The 17,728-nt window shown below is 54.8% G+C and overlaps 1 protein-coding gene across 2 annotated transcripts in view; it reads left to right on the forward strand.

Moving 5' to 3' along the window:
* Nucleotides 1-11,750, forward strand: part of TAB1 (TGF-beta activated kinase 1 (MAP3K7) binding protein 1) — a 37,667-nt gene extending 25,917 nt beyond the window's left edge. Inside the window, exons 7-11 of one of the 2 annotated variants that reach the window (XM_049885196.1) lie at nt 931-1,042; nt 2,811-2,955; nt 5,420-5,642; nt 7,658-7,820; nt 9,941-11,750. In XM_049885196.1, coding sequence (XP_049741153.1) covers nt 931-1,042; nt 2,811-2,955; nt 5,420-5,642; nt 7,658-7,820; nt 9,941-10,148 — 851 coding nt within the window. In that variant the 3' untranslated portion in view covers nt 10,149-11,750. The remainder of the gene's footprint in view (nt 1-930; nt 1,043-2,810; nt 2,956-5,419; nt 5,643-7,657; nt 7,821-9,940) is intronic. The other variant, XM_049885197.1, reaches the window with a different exon arrangement.
* The last annotated feature ends 5,978 nt before the right edge of the window (nt 11,751-17,728 follow it).

Below are 17,728 nucleotides of genomic sequence, written 5' to 3' on the forward strand. Positions count from 1 at the left end.
CTGTGTAATGAGGGTAATGACACCCACCCTAGGGATCTGTGAAGATTGAGAGACTCAAGACATGTAAGATGGTTCCCGGAGTACCTGCCGCATAGGAGGTGCTCGCTGTTACTGGCGGAGAAGGAGCAGAAGCCAGAGAAGTCCCGAGCTTCCTTCCAGCTGCCACCGGGGCTATTCCTCCTCCCCATGCTAGTTTCCTGGGCTGCCGGAGCAAATGACCACAAACTGTGGTCTGGAGGCCAGAAGCGAGAGAAGGTTCCCTCCGGGGTCTCGGAGGGAGAATCCATTCCGTGGCTTTCTCCTGGCTCTGGAGGCTGCCGGCAAGCCTCAACCGAGTTCCTTGGCATGTATAGCTCATCACTCCAGTCTCTGCCCCTGTCTTCACACAGCTTTGTCCCCGTGTGTCTCTGTCAGTCTCCTTCTCCTTCCTCTTTAAAGACACCAGTCATAGCCATCACATGTAGACCCCACCCTGAAACCAGGACGATCTCATCTGGAGATCCTTAACTTGATTTTGTCTGCAAAGACCCTGTTTCCAAGTAAGGCCACACGCTTAGGTTCCGGCGTTAGGACTTGGACGTAGCTTTTGGGGGTGGGGGGGACACAATTCATCCACGTCACTCCCCTTCTCGGCGAGCTCCCTGGGGAGGTGTGGGAGCAGAGGTCAGCACTGCCAAGGTGGCTCTGTGACAGGGCAGAGGGCTGTGCCAGGCAGGGCTGGAGTGTTTGTGGAGGGGGAGGGACTGGGTGGGTGGGAACTTAGGACCCCGGGGGACTTCGGGTTAGCTGTTTTCCAATGTGCGCTCAGGTTGACTTCGTTTTCTGCTCAGTGGGTCCTCGTTGCCTTTTATCCGTGGGTATGTCTCAGTACCCCTCTTGTGTTCTTTATGTGCAAGGGATGGGATTGTTGAGTTGTTCTCCCTCTGGTAGGTTTGGACGCAGGAAAGATCAAGCAAGCAGGGATCATCTGTGGCCAGGAGAGCACCAGGCGCATTGGGGATTACAAGGTCAAGTACGGCTACACTGACATTGAACTGCTCAGGTAGGTGGCTGGTGCAGAAGCAGATTTTAGGCACTAGCAGGGCGAGAAGTGCAGTTGAAGTTCAGAGCCCGAGGAGAGACTGGTGTGGAGATGGCCCAGCAGGCCAAGAGTCGGGTCCTGTAGAGCTTGGCTAGCGTGGGGTCAAGCTAGGGAGGTGGACCAACACCAAGGGCAGCAACTGGTGCCACAGGGCCTGGCAGGAAGACAGAGTAGGCATGAGCTGCCTGGCATGGATAGGGATGGAGAGACAGAGGCCTGTTGGTCAGCACTGTCCATGGTTGGGGCAGGTGCAGGATGAATTTTACATGTCCCCTTCTCCCTTCTGTGTGTCTCCAGGGCTCAGAAGCAGCAATACAAACAGTAATAGCGATAATTGTGAGCCTTTATCATGCCATACTGTATGGAGCTGTTTATGTACATTCTCTTATTCAGCCCTCACTCGGGGTGTGTGAGGTGGTACTGTTACTGCCCGGGAGGCATTTACATGTATGGAAACGAAGCAAGAGCCTACCCTGGTCAGAGGGCTAGCGATGGGCTGGGGCTGGACTTGAACTTGGGAAGCTTGATTTCAGAGCTCGTGCCCTTAACCAGCCCACCTGTATGTGAGAACATGGGTTGGGAAAACGCGCACGTGTGTGTGTGCGATTGGCCTTCCAGCGTGTAATGTCACGGCCAGAACTGTGGGGATATCATGTCAGAGGCTCTATCCGCAGATGCCAGACCTCGAGCCTTGGCAAGAGCACGTTAAAACGCCTTACCTGCACAAGATTGAGGCAGTTAGAGTTTTGTCCCTGGTTTGTGGGGTTATGTTTGCCTTATCAGAAAGTATGTTTCTGTGGTTTAAAACAATTCCGGTAGCACCAAGAGTATCCAGTGAAGAGTGTGTCTGCCTCCCACCCCAAGCCAGGACTGCTAGCTTCTTGAGTGTCCTGCCCCCCAGTTTCTGTGCGCATATGCATGTACCTGTGTATTTGTGTGTGTTGGGGGGGTGGAATCCTTTTCAGAGCACCCACAAATACTGGCATCCCCTCCCTAGTGCCCTGCACCTCACTTTCTTCATTAGAGATGCCCACTCCTCTGTAACTTTGAATTCAGGCTGATGGTATTCTTTGCAACAGCTGCCTGGGTGCCATTGTGTGACCTTGTCAGCATCTCTCCAACCAGGACCTGTAGGTCAACACCCTGGATGTTTCCAGGCCTTGCTCTTCGAAATAATGTTGTCATGAATGGCAACATTAACGTTCCTTATGTACTTGTCTTTTAATGTTACTTGTATATATGTCTCTGTGTACACATACATGTGTTGGAACTCTTTCACGTTTAATGACTCTTAGCACCATGTCAGTAGATGACCCATGAGTAGATAGAGCTTGTATTCAGGGGGGTCTTACTTGGCTTAGACTCCTGTTTTGGAGGAGATCAAGTAATAGCAAGAGGAGTGGGCTTTAAAAGGTAATCCTTACATCTTGCTGTCCCGCCTCCATCTGCCACCACTGGGGATACAGAACTGGGCCAGGATTGCGCATTTGACCTTTGCTTTTATGACCCAGCTCTCTGCCAGCTTTTCTGGTCCTCTGAACCTCATTTTATAGCTACCCTCAGAACACGGGTCCGTTTTCCTGGTTTTCTTCTCCCGCTGTTGGTTTCCTTCTTGTCAGTTTGTGTGTCTTGCTTTACATTCTGGATGTAGAATCTTCCCCTCAGCAGAATAAGAGTCTACCCAGGGATCATTCCAAGGAAAACTGGCCCTTCCACTCTCCTCCCGTAGCGCAGCCAAGTCCAAACCGATCATCGCGGAGCCCGAAGTCCACGGTGGGCAGCCACTGGATGGGGTGACCGGCTTCCTGGTGCTGATGTCCGAGGGGCTCTACAAGGCCCTGGAAGCAGCCCATGGGCCTGGGCAGGCCAACCAGGTGAGCTGGCCCTGGGCAGAGCAGGTGGCTCCAAAGCAGAGCTGGCCAGCCTGCAGGCGATGCCCTTGGGAACTCGTCCTCCTGCTCAGGGATCTGGAGCTCAGACCCTCAAGTGCTGGCTTCAAAGCTGGGGAGGAAAAAGCCCAGAGCTCTCAAGACAGTCATCCTCTCAAACAGCCTCACGCCCCCAGTTCTGGGCTTGAAGTAGCAGCCTGGAGCAAGGCCTGAAGGGAAAAGGGCGGGTAAGGTGGAAGCGAATTTCCATGGACTCAGTGTTGCTCTGGGGACTTCCCGAGAAGGGGCCTGGGCCAAGGAGGAGAGCCCAGAAAGGCTGAGTGCAGGCAAGGAGTCCTGCGAGCAGCATCAGAGTCCCGGCTCCACCACTTCCTGGCCAGGGGCCCTCGCCTGCACTTCCCCTTTGAGAGCTGCGGAGAGCTTAAAGTTCTCATCTCTGAGATGGGGCTACCTTTGTGGGATCGTGGTGAGGGTTGCATGTGATAAACAGAAGTCTTCAGCCATCTCTGAGCATACACATTAGAGAGTGGGCACTAAAGCGTGACCTGGAGGCTCTCACGGAAATTTGGGGGGAAGCTGTCTTTACCTGACCTTGAATTGATGGGTCAGTAGGTCAGGTTCAGTTCTTCTTGTGTATAACTCTTGTATGAAGATAGCTTTTTCTACTTTGTCCTTTTTTTAAGTTTCTCATTTTTTTTTTTTTTTTTTTTGTACTTTAGATGAAGGTTTACAGAACAAATTAGTTTCTCATCAGACAGTACATACATTATTCTATGACATTGGTTAACAACACTACAACATGTCAACATTCTCCCTTCTCTACCCTGGGTTCCCTATTACTAGCTTTCCTGTCCCCTCCTGCCTTCCAGTCTCTGCCCCAGGGCTGGTGCGCCCCTTTAGTCTTGTTTTGTTGCATGGGCCTGTCCAATCTTTGGCTGAAGGGTGAACCTCAGGAGTGACCTCATTACTGAGCTGAAAGGGTGTCAGGGGCCACACTCTCAGGGTTTCTCCAATCTCTGTCAGGTCAGCAAGTCTGGTCTCTCTTTTTGAGTCAGAATTTTGTTCTCCATTTTTCTCCAGCTCTGTCCGGGACCCTCTATTGTGATCCCTGTCTGAGCAGTCAGTGGTGGGAGCCGGGCACCATCTCGTTTTACTGGATTCAGTGCTGTGGAAGCCTGATAGATGTGGTCCATTAGTCCTTTGGACTGATCCTTTCCTTGTACCTTTAGTTTTCTTCATTCTTCCTTGCTCCCGGAGGGGTGAGACCAGTGGAGTATCCTAGATGGCCATTCCTAGGCTTTTAAGACCCCAGACGCTACTCACCAAAGTAGGATGTAGAACATATCCATTGTAAACTGTGTTATGCCAGTTGAGCTAGATATTCGCCAAGATCATGGTCTCCACATCCCTCAGCCCAGCAATTCGGTCTCTCAGGGAGCTTGGATGTGCCTATGGGGCTACCATGAACTTGCCTTGTACAGGCTGTGCTGGCTTCCCCAGTATTGTGTACTGTCTTACCCTTCACCAAAGTTTCACCTTATATATTGTCTACTAAGTGTTTTTCCATCCCCACCCCTCCCTTCCAACTTTGTTCTTTTTAATGAAAAATTATGATGAAAACGCCTTGTATGCCTAACTATCGTGTGATACCTGTGTTGAGAGTTTTCCACCTATTTTACCATTCCTTCCAGTAGCCTTGTAACAGGGGTGGGTGGGGGTTCTCTTCTGCTCAGAGTTCAGGCCTTTGCCTGAGGTGACATCACTGGCTAGTGATAGAGCTGACCTGCGCTCCCCAGGACCAGGGCCCAGGTTGTCGTGCTGCCTGCCCCGCCCTCCTACCCTGAGAGACTGTTGTCAGCCGGCGTGTGGGGAGGACTTTGTGTTTGTGCTCTTGATCTTTTTGACAATGTGATCTTAATGGGGGGATGGGAGCCTTCATGGTAGAATTATCCAGTGGCTTTTACTAAGTTCTACAATATACTGGACAGGAGACTTCTCTGACGGCAGGAATCTGTCTTCATTCATTCTTGTTACCCCCAGCTCCTGACAGAATGCCTGGCACACATAACCTACCATAAGTTTGCTCCAGGAAAGAAAGCTTGCTTACAATGATAATTTATACTGGGCTTTTTAGTCTGCAGAGTGCTTTCCCGTCCATTATGTTATTTAATCCTCTTACTAACTCCGTGAGGTGGGTATGACCCCTATCACAGAGATGAGGAAGCGAACAATCAGAGCAATCACTAGGTCACACAGCTTTTCTAATGAGAAAGTTCCAGGGTAATCCTATCCTGAATGCCTTAAAAAGCTCAGATTGCAGGCTTGGCTGGCAGGGCCTTCCTTCACCTGCTTGGCCTGTGACTCCTAAGCATCCTATTTAGGGCTCTGGAACTGCAGCCTGCAATCCTGTGGCCACCCGTGACCCTCACCAGCTTTTCTGCTCCCACAGGAGATTGCAGCGATGATTGACACTGAGTTTGCCAAGCAGACCTCCCTGGACGCCGTGGCCCAGGCCGTGGTGGACCGCGTGAGGCGCATCCACAGCGACACCTTTGCCAGTGGCGGGGAGCGTGCCAAGTTCTGCCCACGGCACGAGGACATGACCCTGCTGGTGAGGAACTTTGGCTACCCACTGGGCGAAATGAGCCAGTCCACACCGACCCCATCCCCAGGTACGCATGCTGGGACAGGCAGCCACTGAGAGCTCCCCTGGGGCTGGAGACCTGTGCTGAGCAGCTGAGGCCAGTGGGCCTCGCAGCCTGGGGCAGAGGCGGGGCTGGGAGGCTTGGATCAGTGGTTTCGATACATTCTTCGACTTTAAGCCCCTCTGAGTTGTGTGTTGCCTGTAAAATCAGGGTACAGCCTGCCCTGGCACCTCCCACAGACCTGAGTGCACGAGAAAGCCCTTTGAGAGCCACAGGGCCTCATGGTGGGGGCTGGATTCCCCTGGCCCAGTGCCTTCTGCGTGCCTGGTCCTTATCAGCAATCCTAAAGACAGCTGGCTCCCCCATTTTACAGAAGAGGAAGCAGGGGCTCAAGAAGGCGGGAACCTAGATGAGGTTATGCATCTGGACAGGTGGTCAGGCCCCACGCCTGGGTGGGCTGTATCCCTGGACCACGGTGGGGGCAGGGGTGAGAGGTTTCTTTTTTTTTTTTTTTGATTGTGCTTTAAGTGAAAGTTTACAAATCAAGTCAGCCTCTCAGACAAAAATTTATGTACACCTTGCTATATACTCCTAATTGCTCTCCATCTTATGAGATAGCACACTCCTTGCCTCCACTCTCTTTTCGTGTCCATTCCGCCAGCTTCTGACCCCTTTGCCCTCATATCCCCCCTCTAGACAGAAGATGCGAATATAATCCCCTGTGCCTACTTGATCCAAGAAGCTCATTCTTCACCAGCATCATTTTCTATCCCATTGTCCAGTCCAATCCCTGTCCGAAGAGTTGGCTTTGGGAATGGTTCCTGTCTTGGGCTAACAGATAGTCTGGGGACCATGACCTCTGGGGTCCTTCTAGTCTCAGCCAGACCATTAAGTCCGGTCTTTTATGAGAATTCGGGGTCTGCATCCCACTGCTCTCCTGCTCCCTCAGGGGTTCTCTGTTGTGTTCCCTGTCAGGGCAGTCATCGGTTGTGGCCGGGCACCATCTAGTTCTTCTGGTCTCAGGCTGATGTAGTCTCTGGTTTATGTGGCCCTTTCTGTCTCTTGGGCTCGTAATTACCTTTGCTCCAGGTGGGTTGAGATCAGTTGATGGATCTTAGATGGCCACTTGCTGGTGTTTAAGACCCCAGATGCCACTCACCAAAGTGGGATGCAGAATGTGTTCTTAATAGATTTTGTTATGCCAGTTGACTTAGATGACCCCTGAGACCATGGTCCCCAAACCCCTGCCCCTACTACGCTGGCCTTCGAAGTATTCAGTTTATTCAGGAAACTTCTTTGCTTTTAGTTTAGTCCAGTTGCGCTGACCTCCCCTGTATTGTGTCTTGTCTTTCCTATCACCTAAAGTAGTTCTTATTTACTATTTAAGTAGTGAATACCCCTCTCCCTCCCTCCCTCCCTTCCTCTTCTCGTAACCATCAAAGAATATATTCTTCTCTGTTTAAACTATTTCTCAAGTGGGGTGAGAGGTTTTAATTTCTACCTTTTTTGTTCTGAAATCAAGCTGCTCAGGAAGAGGAGTGATTGTTCTCCCTCCCAGGGCTGCCTCAGCCCAGAACTTCAGGTCCCGAGGGCTACATTTTTTTTCCTCTTTTTTAAATAAGCAGACCTTAGGGCTCAAGCGTCCCCAGATGGCGTTTATTCTTCCTCAGACACCAGGGTCACTGGAGTTTCTCTGGCTTGTTATTGTAACCATATTTTTATTGGGCCAACCTCAGCTAGGAGCAAACGTGCTCCCTGGATTAAAGACTGCGAGGGAGGCTGGGCAGTGACCTTTCCTTGAGGCCACTCAAGCCCTCGAGTCTGTCACTGCTCTGAGCACTAGGGGAAGGAGGCCCCTACCTGGCCTAGCAGTTTCCACCAAGGATCCTCCTGAACAGTCCAAGGCGCAGAGGGCAAGCTGGGGCTGGGGAGCGAGGTAGGGCTGACCCCTGCCCTCTCAGCCCCTCAGCCCTGCCGCATCAGGCTCTGGGGCAGCCCTGTTCCCCACTGTGCCCGTGCCTACCTCGTCCTTTCTCCCGAAGCTGCAGGAGGCCGCGTGTACCCCGTGTCTGTACCCTACTCGAGCGCTCAGAGCACCAGCAAGACCAGCGTGACCCTCTCCCTCGTCATGCCCTCCCAGGGCCAGATGGTCAACGGGGCCCACAGCTCGTCCACCCTGGATGAAGCCACACCCACCCTCACCAAGTAAGCCCCACCCACCCCGGCTACACTGGCCTAGGGACAGCTCTTGGTGTCTGGGCAGAAATGGCCATGTGGCCGAGTCCTGTGGCTGAGAAACCTCGAGGAGCTGCCCTGGGTCTTGTCCCCCTCAAGTTCCCTGCCCCATTCCTGGCGAGAGAGGTCTCCAGGGAGATGAGGCAGGCAGCTTGTGGAAGCTGGGCCAGGGCCTGGGGTGCAGGCTGGGGGACGGAGTGGGCAAGGCGGGTGGGGAGGGGACAGGGCAAGGTTTCCATTCAGGTGGCTGAGGTTGACAGGGCCTGTTGTTGTTAGGTGCCATCAAGACGATTTTGACTCACAGCAACCCCGTGCAGCAGAACAGAACTGCCTCATGGGGCTTTCTAGGCGGTGGTCCTTGTGGGAGCAGTTAGCCAGGTCTTTTCTCCCGTGGCACCACTGAGTGGGCTTGAACCACCCACCGTTTTGTTAGCAGCCGAGTGCTTAACGGTTGCACCCCCAGGGCTCCTTGATCAGGCCTGTCGGGTGCTTGGAGTTGTTTCCAACTCATAGCAGCTGTCTGTGACAGAGTAGAACTGCCCCTGGCCACGATTCTCATGGGTCCTGCGTAGTAATTTTCATTTAATGGGAAGGTTCTCTTACTGTTTTTTGTCTAGCCGCATTTTGGGTGTGTGATATGCGGGCCTCCCCGGATGTCGGATGTCAACCTGCTTGGGGGAGATTTGGCCTGTACCTGGGGGAGATTTGGCCTGTACTGGCTTGTATGAGTCGGGACTTTCTGAATAAAACATCCTGTTTAGCTCTGAAGGTTTCCAGTTAGGCTAGAGTTCTCTAGCTTAAGGCGTGGACGTGGGGACACAGGGGAGGCAGCAGGGGGCCTGGAGCCCGGGCAGGGGAGGCAGCAGGGGGCCTGGAGCCCGGGGCCGGGCAGGCAGTCCCCCTCCGGTGGCAGACCTGTCTGGCAGCTCTGGGGTCCACCCCACCCCTCCCCTCTGTGGAATGTGTGCCCCCCCCCCTGCAGCCAGCCCGGGGCTGGGATCTGGTTTCAGCATCCCAGGCCTGCAGGGAATAACAGAGATGCCACACCCGGCCGCTCCTAGGACGGGAGGCCGGCAGCCCGTCGGGGGGAGCGGCCCTGTCTCCCCCTGCGTCGCCAGGGGGCCTTCCTGTCTCCCGGCCCACGTGGTTGTGCTGGCTGCTGCAGTGGCTGCCTTGGGTTGAAGGGCCTGCTGGGCAGCTGTGGGCAGCAGGCCCCTCCATCATGACGAGGTGGCCTCTCAACCCTGCAGGACTGCCCAGAGGAAGCCACCAGCTGTGTCTACAAAGGCAGAGGCCAGTAGCTTTGGTCCCTGGTGAGGCAGGAAGTCCAGCCAGCCAGCTCTGCCTCAGATGCCCTGGGTCCTCAGCAGCCTCCTCCCTCCATCTAGCAGTAGTGTTCGCCCCACCGGGGGCTGGGCCCTGTGCTAGGCGCTGGGCTAGAGAGGGAGTCCTGGCCATCTGCTCTATGCCAGCGGGGGACACCAGGGAGAGGGGAAAAGGTAGGGGACATAGGGGTGTGGACACCAGGGAGAGGGGAGAGGCCAGGGAGCACAGGGGTGTGGACACCAGGGAGAGGAGAGAGGCCAGGGGGCACAGGGATCTGGACACCAGGGAGAGAGGGCAGGGGGCACAGGGGTGTGGACACCAGGGAGAGAGAGCAGGGGGCACAGGGGTGTGGACACCAGGGAGAGGGAGAGGGCAGGGAAGCAAGGAGGTCTCTGGGAGAGGTGACAAGAGGGGTTTGGGTTGGAATGAATTGGAATGGATGGCCTGTAGCTCAGCGCTGTCCAGTAGAACCTTCTGTGGTGATGAAATGTTACTAGGTTTGCTTTGTCCCGTGAGGTAGCCACTAGCCACAGGTAAACTTGAACTGAGTTTTTCCATTCTGGTTCATTTCAATAGCTACATGTGGTTAGATCTTAAATGATACATTTGACTTTTTTTCTGCCCTTGAGAACATCTGGCTAGGCCAGCCTTGTAGTCACCTTTGCCCAGGGGGCTGGGTCAAAGAGGGGCTTGTGGAAACGGGGGACGCTTTGTCTCTAGGCTGGAAGCCTTGACCCAGCTGACTCCTTCGCTCCTCCCCGCAGCCAGAGCCCGACCCTGACCCTACAGTCCACCAACACGCACACCCAGAGCAGCAGCTCCAGCTCGGACGGGGGCCTCTTCCGCTCCCGGCCCGCCCACTCGCTCCCACCAGGTGAGGATGGCCGCGTCGAGCCCTACGTGGATTTTGCTGAGTTTTACCGCCTCTGGAGTGTGGACCACGGCGAGCAGAGCGTGATGACGGGACCATAGGTCTGGCCAGAGGGTGCAGCCTTCCCCGGGCCTTGCAGGGGGACGAGAGGGCCCGGTTCTGGGGCAGGATGGGCTTTTAGCCCTTTCCTGACACTTACCTCTGCCACTGGGGCCACCGTCCTCGGCCCGTGCTGGACTGTGACCCCATGGCTCTCAGTGCAGAAGAGACTGCTGAGGGCTGAGTGTAGACAGCTGCCGCGGGTACCTCCTCAGTGCACAGGAGGCAAAGGCTGGCCTCTCCCCGCCGGCAGCCTCAGCCAGGACCGTCGCCATTTCTCAAAGGAAGGCCCTGAGGTCGGCACTGCACTGGCCTATGAGCCCCACCAAGGGTTGCTTCCACCCCTGGGGCCAACCCAGAGCCCCTGGACTGCACAGGGGTTCTCCTGTGACCCCACCTGCAACAGGCTCAGCAGGCGCTGCTTTCTCAAACCCCACTTCTTGGACTAGCCCGTGGCTGCCGCTGGTGGCCCTCACCCACCTTGGACTGGCTGCCCCTTCTCCAGCCTTAGTTAGCCCTGTGCTCTCCAGTCCAGGGTGGAGCCTGGGCTGGCACCTGCTGGCCCTTTCAAAGCCTACCCCCATCCCTGGGCCTCACCCCCAGGCCTGTCAATAAACCTTCAGGAGGACCAGGGAAGCATCAGCAGAGGGGACAGGTCAGGTGGAAAGGCACAGATGGGGACTAGTCCGAGGACAGCACTAATGAGCTCCTGGGGCCTGCAGACGGAGAGTGGAAGGGTGGGCAGACGGGGTTGAGCTTCCTCAGAGGTGGGGCCACAGGAGGGGTACAGGAGAGGTGGGGGTTTGCCCACACGGAGCTGGGTAGGGGCCTCTCAGGGACTTCCAGGAGGTGAGGGTCCCCTGAATCAGGGCGCCGGTGCTGCTTTGCTTTCTCCTCACTGAGCTGGGAGGATCACAGGCTGGGGAGCACCTGAGAGACCATCTTGACCAGTGCTGATGAGCCTGCTGGCCAAGGTCACAAGGAGAAGGTTGTGAGCCAGGTGGGGGGGTGGGGCGCAGGGGGCAGCTGACAGGAAAAGGTTCCTTGGGGCTGGGCTCCACAAGAGGTCCAGGGCTCTAGGACAGGGCGCTGTTTTCTAACCACTTAGGGAGCATCCATTCGGCCCTGAGGGAGGCCATTTCACTGTGTTCTCTGCCTGAGGGGCCCAGGGCTATGGCTGGGATCCCCCTTTCAGAGGAGGAGGCCAGCCCAGAGAGACAGGGAACGGCCAGGCCTCTGGTGGAGCCTCTGGCCCACGACGCCCAGACACAGCCCCAGGCCTTGCTGGCTGCTGGGCGGCCTCCAGCCGGCTGGGTCTCAAGTGAAAGGCAGCTGCAGCCCCTGCCCACCTGGGTTCCAGGAGTACGCATCCCTGCAGCAGAGCAGGGCCCTGTGCCGTGCTGTGCAGCAGTGCTGGGGGGAGGCCACAGCATAGGCAGAGGGCCCAGACTCCCCTCCCCGGGAAGCCATCTCTCGTCTGTGATGGACAGTCACCGCCACGGAGGCTTGAGAGCGAAGGGAATTCCCTTCCAAAAACGACTTGGTGATGCTATTTGGTCTCTAGGAATAGAATCACTTTTTTAATGCAGTAAAGAAATAATAAATGTTGGTATTATACCTTGTTTAACGGTGCTTTTACTCATGGCTCCTGTACTCGGGAAGCGGCCTTGGGGGGTGGGTGCCACCTGTCCTCCAGGTGAGGGAAGGGTGGCCTGGAGAGGTTAAATTACCAGGTCACCCAGCTTGGAAGGGGCAGAGCTGGAGTTTGAACCAAGGCCCTGACTGAATTCTGAGCTGCGCCCTCACCGCCAGCCCCTGAGGCGAAAACGCTGGGTGGTTTGGCGTCCCTTCAGGTCCCAGCTGACCGGGCCCCTGCGTGTCTGGAGAGGAGAGGGCTGTTTCTCTCCCTGCCCCCCATGGACAGGGCAGGGCAGAGCTTTGTGCTCCCACTTCCTGTCTGTCAGCCCCGTGGCACTGGGTCACCAGAGCAGTCGTCACCCTCCCACTGATTAGCAGACCTTTGTTTAGTGTTCCTTTGCTTTATTTTAGTTTTTTGGTAAAGAATACTGGTCCACAAAGTGCCTCTTCCTGCTTTCTGAGACACAAGAATGCATCCCTCTAATGAGAGCGTCTGCTGCTAAAACGGAAACACTGTCTGCTTAGGACAAAAGCCAAGCTCCTGCCAGGTGGTGTGGTCACCAGCTCCCAGGCGCTTCCCTCCTCCAGGTAGAAGGACCCCTTCCATGGTACTTTCAGGATCTGTCTGGACTATGAGCGTGTCCCCTCTGGAGGTCCTGACATTGGACTGCTGGCCCTGAACACGTCTGGAGTCATTGCATCAGCCCAGCCACCCTGAGTAACTGAGCCATCTGGGACTGATTGCAGGCATAGTCCTGGTCACAAGTGGGCACCTGCTTTGTCCCAGATGTGTGGGGGAGGGGCACTTCCCTGTTTGCCTTGTGCCTCCTGTCCCCTAGCCTTGGTGACATTTGGCTCCAGTTGAACCTGTCTTCTGTGGGCATATGGAGGCAAGAAGAATACCATTTCAGCCCCCAGGTCCCCTTTAATGAAGCAGAAAGAGCGGGAGACCTCAGAGTATGTATTAGGACACAAGAATGGGCCACGGGTCAGGGCAACAGAAAATGAACCTACACAGCCAGACAAAGCTGTTGGCCACAGGCGAGTCCCAGCCCTTCCAGAGCCCATTACCCAGAGGCCTCTGACACAGGGACAGCCTTTTCTGACAGTCCAGCGGTGGCCCCTCTTCTGACTTTAACCATTCCCCACAGCCTCCGTGGAAGGCACTCAGTTTCCCTCTCAGGTGGAGGCAGGCAGAACCAGGAAACACCCCTGCCTGCTGCCTGCTTGCCCCAAAGACGCCCAGCCCGCCCAGATCCGGACTCAGTCACAGGTTTGATTGGGGCCCTGGCCTGGGTCAGACCAGGTGGGGCTGGGCCCTCAGGAGCTGGGTAGGCAGGGAGGCCATCGAGCCAGTTCCCAGTGCTCCATCTGGTCCTTCAGTTCTCTGTGGCCAGCTCCAGGGCCAAGCTGCCGAGCAGCCTACCCGGTGCCCTAATCGGTGGGACAGTCCCTGGGGTGGTGGCAGCAAGCTCTCTCTGGCGCAGCTTCGCGGCCACTCTGCACCTGCGTCTGCCTTTTGCGCAGCTGGTTTCCTCTTGTTCAGAGCAAATGTTTCCTCCTGACACCCCCACCACGCCTACCCGACCCCCATTTTGTCTCCTTTATGGAAACTCACTGCCTGGCATTTCCCGCACACTCACCTGTGTTCTTGTCTGTCTCGTCCACTCACACGTCCGCCCCTTTTTCTGCAGCTCCCAGATCAGTCCCTCAAATACATGTCGAATGAATGAATGTGTGACCTTGGGCAAGTTACTTGACCTTGCTGAGCCTGTTTCTTCATCTCTAAAATGAGAATATGACCCACCTCTTAACAATAAGGTTGCCTGCCATGTCTGTTAAAAAGCAAGGGGGCTGCAAGAGACAGAAAGGGCCACATGAACTAGCAACTACATCATCCTGAGGCCAGAAGAACTAGATGCTGTTCGGCTACAACCGATGACTGCCCTGACAGGGAACACAACAGAGAACCCCTGAGGGAGCAGGAGAGCAGTGGGATGCAGACCCCGAATTCTTATAAGACCAGACTTCATGGTCTGACTGAGACTAGAAGGACCCCGGGGGTCATGGCCCCCAGACCTTCTGTTGGCCCAGGACAGGAACCCTTCCCGAAGCCAACTCTTCAGACATGGATTGGACTGGCCAATGGGTTGGAGATGGATGTTGGTGAGGAGTGAGCTTCTTGGATCAGGTGGACACTTGAGACTGTGTTGGCATTTCCTGCCTGGAGGGGAGATGAGAGGGTGGAGGGGGTTAGAAGCTGGCGAAATGGACACGAAAAGAGAGAGTGGAGGGAAGGAGTGTGCTATCTCATAAGATGGAGAGCAATTAGGAGTATATAGCAAGGTGTACATAAATTTTTGTATGAGAGACTGACTTAATTTGTAAACTTTCAAGGTGTACATAAATTTTTGTATGAGAGACTGACTTAATTTGTAAACTTTCACCTAAAGCACAATAAAAATTATTAAAAAAAAAAACCAAGGGGGCTCCGCACCGGGGATGGCGGTTAAACAATCCTTCCCAGGCACCACGTTCTCACCTGGCTTCACCACGTGGTCCCTGTGCCCCTCCCACCAGTCCTTCTCAAGGAGGCCATTGTTGGGGCTGCCTCCTCCTACTCAGCTCCTCCTTCTCTTCAGCTACACACACCCCTGGGTGTCCTGACAGGCTTAGGGCCCCCAAATTGCTGAGATCACGTCAGAGCCCCAACGACCTCCTAGACATCTTCACATCCATATCCCACAGGTACCTAAAACCCACCTGGTTCCAGTTGGATCTCGCCATCCACCTGCCCCAGGTCTGGGACTGTGCCAGCCTTCCTGGCCCCCCAGCATGAGGACATCACATCTGCCCAGTAACCTCCCCCTCAAGACCTGTGTCTCCCTCCTCCTTCTGTGACCCCCAACCCACACATAGCCAGTGCTCCGTGGGTTTTGTCACTTCCTGCACATCAGCCTGGGGTCTAACCTCCCTCCTCTCCCAGTTCCCCCATAGCCTCTCACTGCACCACGTGCCTCTACTCCCTGCTAAAGCACTCTGTGGACCCCAAGACCATAGATGCAGCCCAACCACCCCTCCAGCTGCTGTTTCTCCCCTCCAGCTCCTCCTTTCCCACACCCCACGTCTCCCACATGCCCAACTCCAAGGGCTGCCTGGTTTCTCAACACCCCACCTTTGCTCCGCTGGTCCCTCACCCTCTCATCCGGCTGATGCCACTGTATCACTGCAGTCTTGGTCCTGGGTGTCACCTCCTCTTTCACCTCCTTTTTGGAACCTTTCTGACCACTTCCTCTCCTTGCCCCCAGCACCCTGGGCAGGTTCCCTCAGAGCTCTTAGAACATGTTCGAGAAAACATTGGGTTCGTTTCTCCCCCGTCAGACAGGGGGACCCTTTGGGCGACAGCTTGTTTCTGCCCAGCTGTGTGCCCAGCACATAGGACAAGGCACAGGGCCAGGCGTGCAACAGGTGTCCGGTGAATGGAATCCCTCCCGCATACTCCCCTCTCCCCTTCCCACCCTCAACCCCACCGCCCTAATTCAAGTCTGGTCACTGAGCCTTTCTGGGCACTCAGAGAAGGAAGAGGAGTTGGCCATGGTCATGCCCTGGAGGAGCTCAGCCTGGGGGCTGCCCTGACCAAGACTTGGGGGACTCCTGGAAGGCTGCCTGGAGAAGGTGAGGCTGGAGTTGCATCTTGAAGGACAAGTAGGAGTCAACTGGTGAGGGAGGAAGGCCAGGGAGCTCTGGGCTGCAGGAAGCGCACTGGCCTGCGTGTGGAAGACAGTGGGCTGGGGCAGCATGGGGGTCAGGCCAACCCGGGGCAGCGCAGACAGTGAAAGCTTTTAGCAGGGAATGTGGGGCTGGGCTGATGGGTCGGATAGGAAGGGCTGGGAGGGGAGTCTGGAGCTGGTGGGGGGTTGTTGGCGCCAGTCCTTTCCAGAGGTCCTGACCCTCAGGCTGAGCCTCAGGAAGGCGGGCCTCGGAGAAGGGCCTGGGAAATGATGCCCAAACCAGAAGCTTCCAGGACTTGGGCCACAGCTGGGGATGGGGTTTGAAGTTGGCAGGCATTTTAGGTGCTGGAAAGAAGCGCTTTCTGACCTCACAATGGGCACGCCATCAGGCCCCTCACCTTTGCCCACCCAGGCAGACCCTTCTAGAGCCAGACCAGACCCCTACCCTCATGGGACTAGGCCAGACCCCTTCCTAAGTCTGTCTCTGCAGAACTCTCCCAGCTGTCTGGGGACAGGGAGAGAACTACTCATCCCTCAAAACCCAGCTCAGCAGCACCTCCCTCTCCGGGGAAGCCGTCTCCTTCCCCTCGCTCAGGAGCTCCTTGGCTCCAGTGAGGACAGGCCATTCCTCCACCCCAGGGTAAGAAAGTGGGTGGCCCTGGGCATGGGGCAAGGACACATCGTGAATTTCATGGCTGCTTTCCATAAAAAAATATTTAAAATTCTATCTCACAACTACATTGGTATAAAAATTAATGTTAATACAGTGAGACCTGTGAGAACTGGAATTCGAAGCGACTGCCTTGTTTTCCCCGGTCTCAAAAGCTTTCCACCTGTAACAGGGTGCGGTCTTACCACTTGTCTAATGCTCTCTATTTAGTTGAAAATATTTGCATTTTTCCTTCTCTGACAGCTTTCCACCTTAAACAGGTGCTGGCTTTTGCAGGTTTTACTGTATTACATATTAACACATTTTCTTCAAGCTAAAAGTGTATTTTTTCTTCTGATTTTAAAAGAAAGTAAAATAACTTTAGGGGTCCGTAAAAGTCAGGTGGGCCTGGCTGTGGCTAGTGCAAAAGTCCCTCTCATGTGGGGATGAAGGAGCCCTGGTGGTGCAATGGTTAGGCACTCAAGGCTAACCTAAAGGTTGGCAGCTCAAACCCAGCCAGCAGCACTGCAGGAGAAAGACCTGATGACCTGCTCCCGTAAAGATTACAGCCCAGAACAGAATTTCAAATTCTCACGGACTCTAGACTTCCTGGAGCCGTGGTGGGTGGCCGAGCCTCTGAAACTATTGCCCTGAGAGAATTTTTAAACCTTAAACCCAAAATATCCCTGAAGTCATCTTAAACCAAACAATAGTTTAGCTTAACTAGTCAAAAATTTCTGCCTTGAGCAGTATGCTCTTCTAAGAACTGTATGGGATCAAAGTAATGACGGCAATGCTAAAGATTAGCTAGGAACCTTGGGGGACTGGGAGTTTGTGTTCATGGGGGAGGAGCAGCTCGGAAAAGGAGGGTGAGAATGTTGTACAACTCAAAGAATCTAATCAACACCACTGAATTGTACATGTAGAAACTGTTGAATTGGTATATGTTTTGCTGTGTATATTCTCAACGACAAAATAAAAAAATATATAGAAAAAAAGTAAACTGAGAAAAAAAAAGATTACAGCCAAGGAAACCCTATGGGGCAGTTCTACTTTGTCACACGGGGTCACTATGAGCAGAAATTGGCTCGGCAGCACCTAACGGCAAAACATGGCGACAAGCAGGGCCTCAGCCAATTCCCCTTAGTGGAAGGGGTGGCCTGCAATTGAGGTCCCTGAAACCCCAAGTACCCTGTCGTCACAGACCCGGGAGTAAGACCAGAGACAGACACAAGAACAGGGAGAAGCTGAGAGCAGAGGACTGTCCCTGGCACGCTCTGATCCTCCCCCATCGCCAAGCCACTGCCCAGACTGTGTCTCCTTCCCCGCGTGCCTGTCCCTTCCCCCACCCAATAGCAACAAAGCTAGCTGACCGACCACGTGCCAGCCCCAAGCTGAGCGAGGGCTGAGGTTGGGAGGGAGAAGAGAATGGATCTGTCAGGAATGACTCTGCCTATGCCTGGCTGCTGGAGCTTGCAGTCTCTGGCGAACATAAAGCAGCACCTGGAGTTCAAACCGGAACAGGCCCTGGGACCTGGACTGAGGAGGAGACTCCTTCAGGCTG

This window comes from Elephas maximus, chromosome 4 (assembly GCF_024166365.1).
Source record: "Elephas maximus indicus isolate mEleMax1 chromosome 4, mEleMax1 primary haplotype, whole genome shotgun sequence".
Lineage (NCBI taxonomy): Eukaryota > Metazoa > Chordata > Mammalia > Proboscidea > Elephantidae > Elephas > Elephas maximus.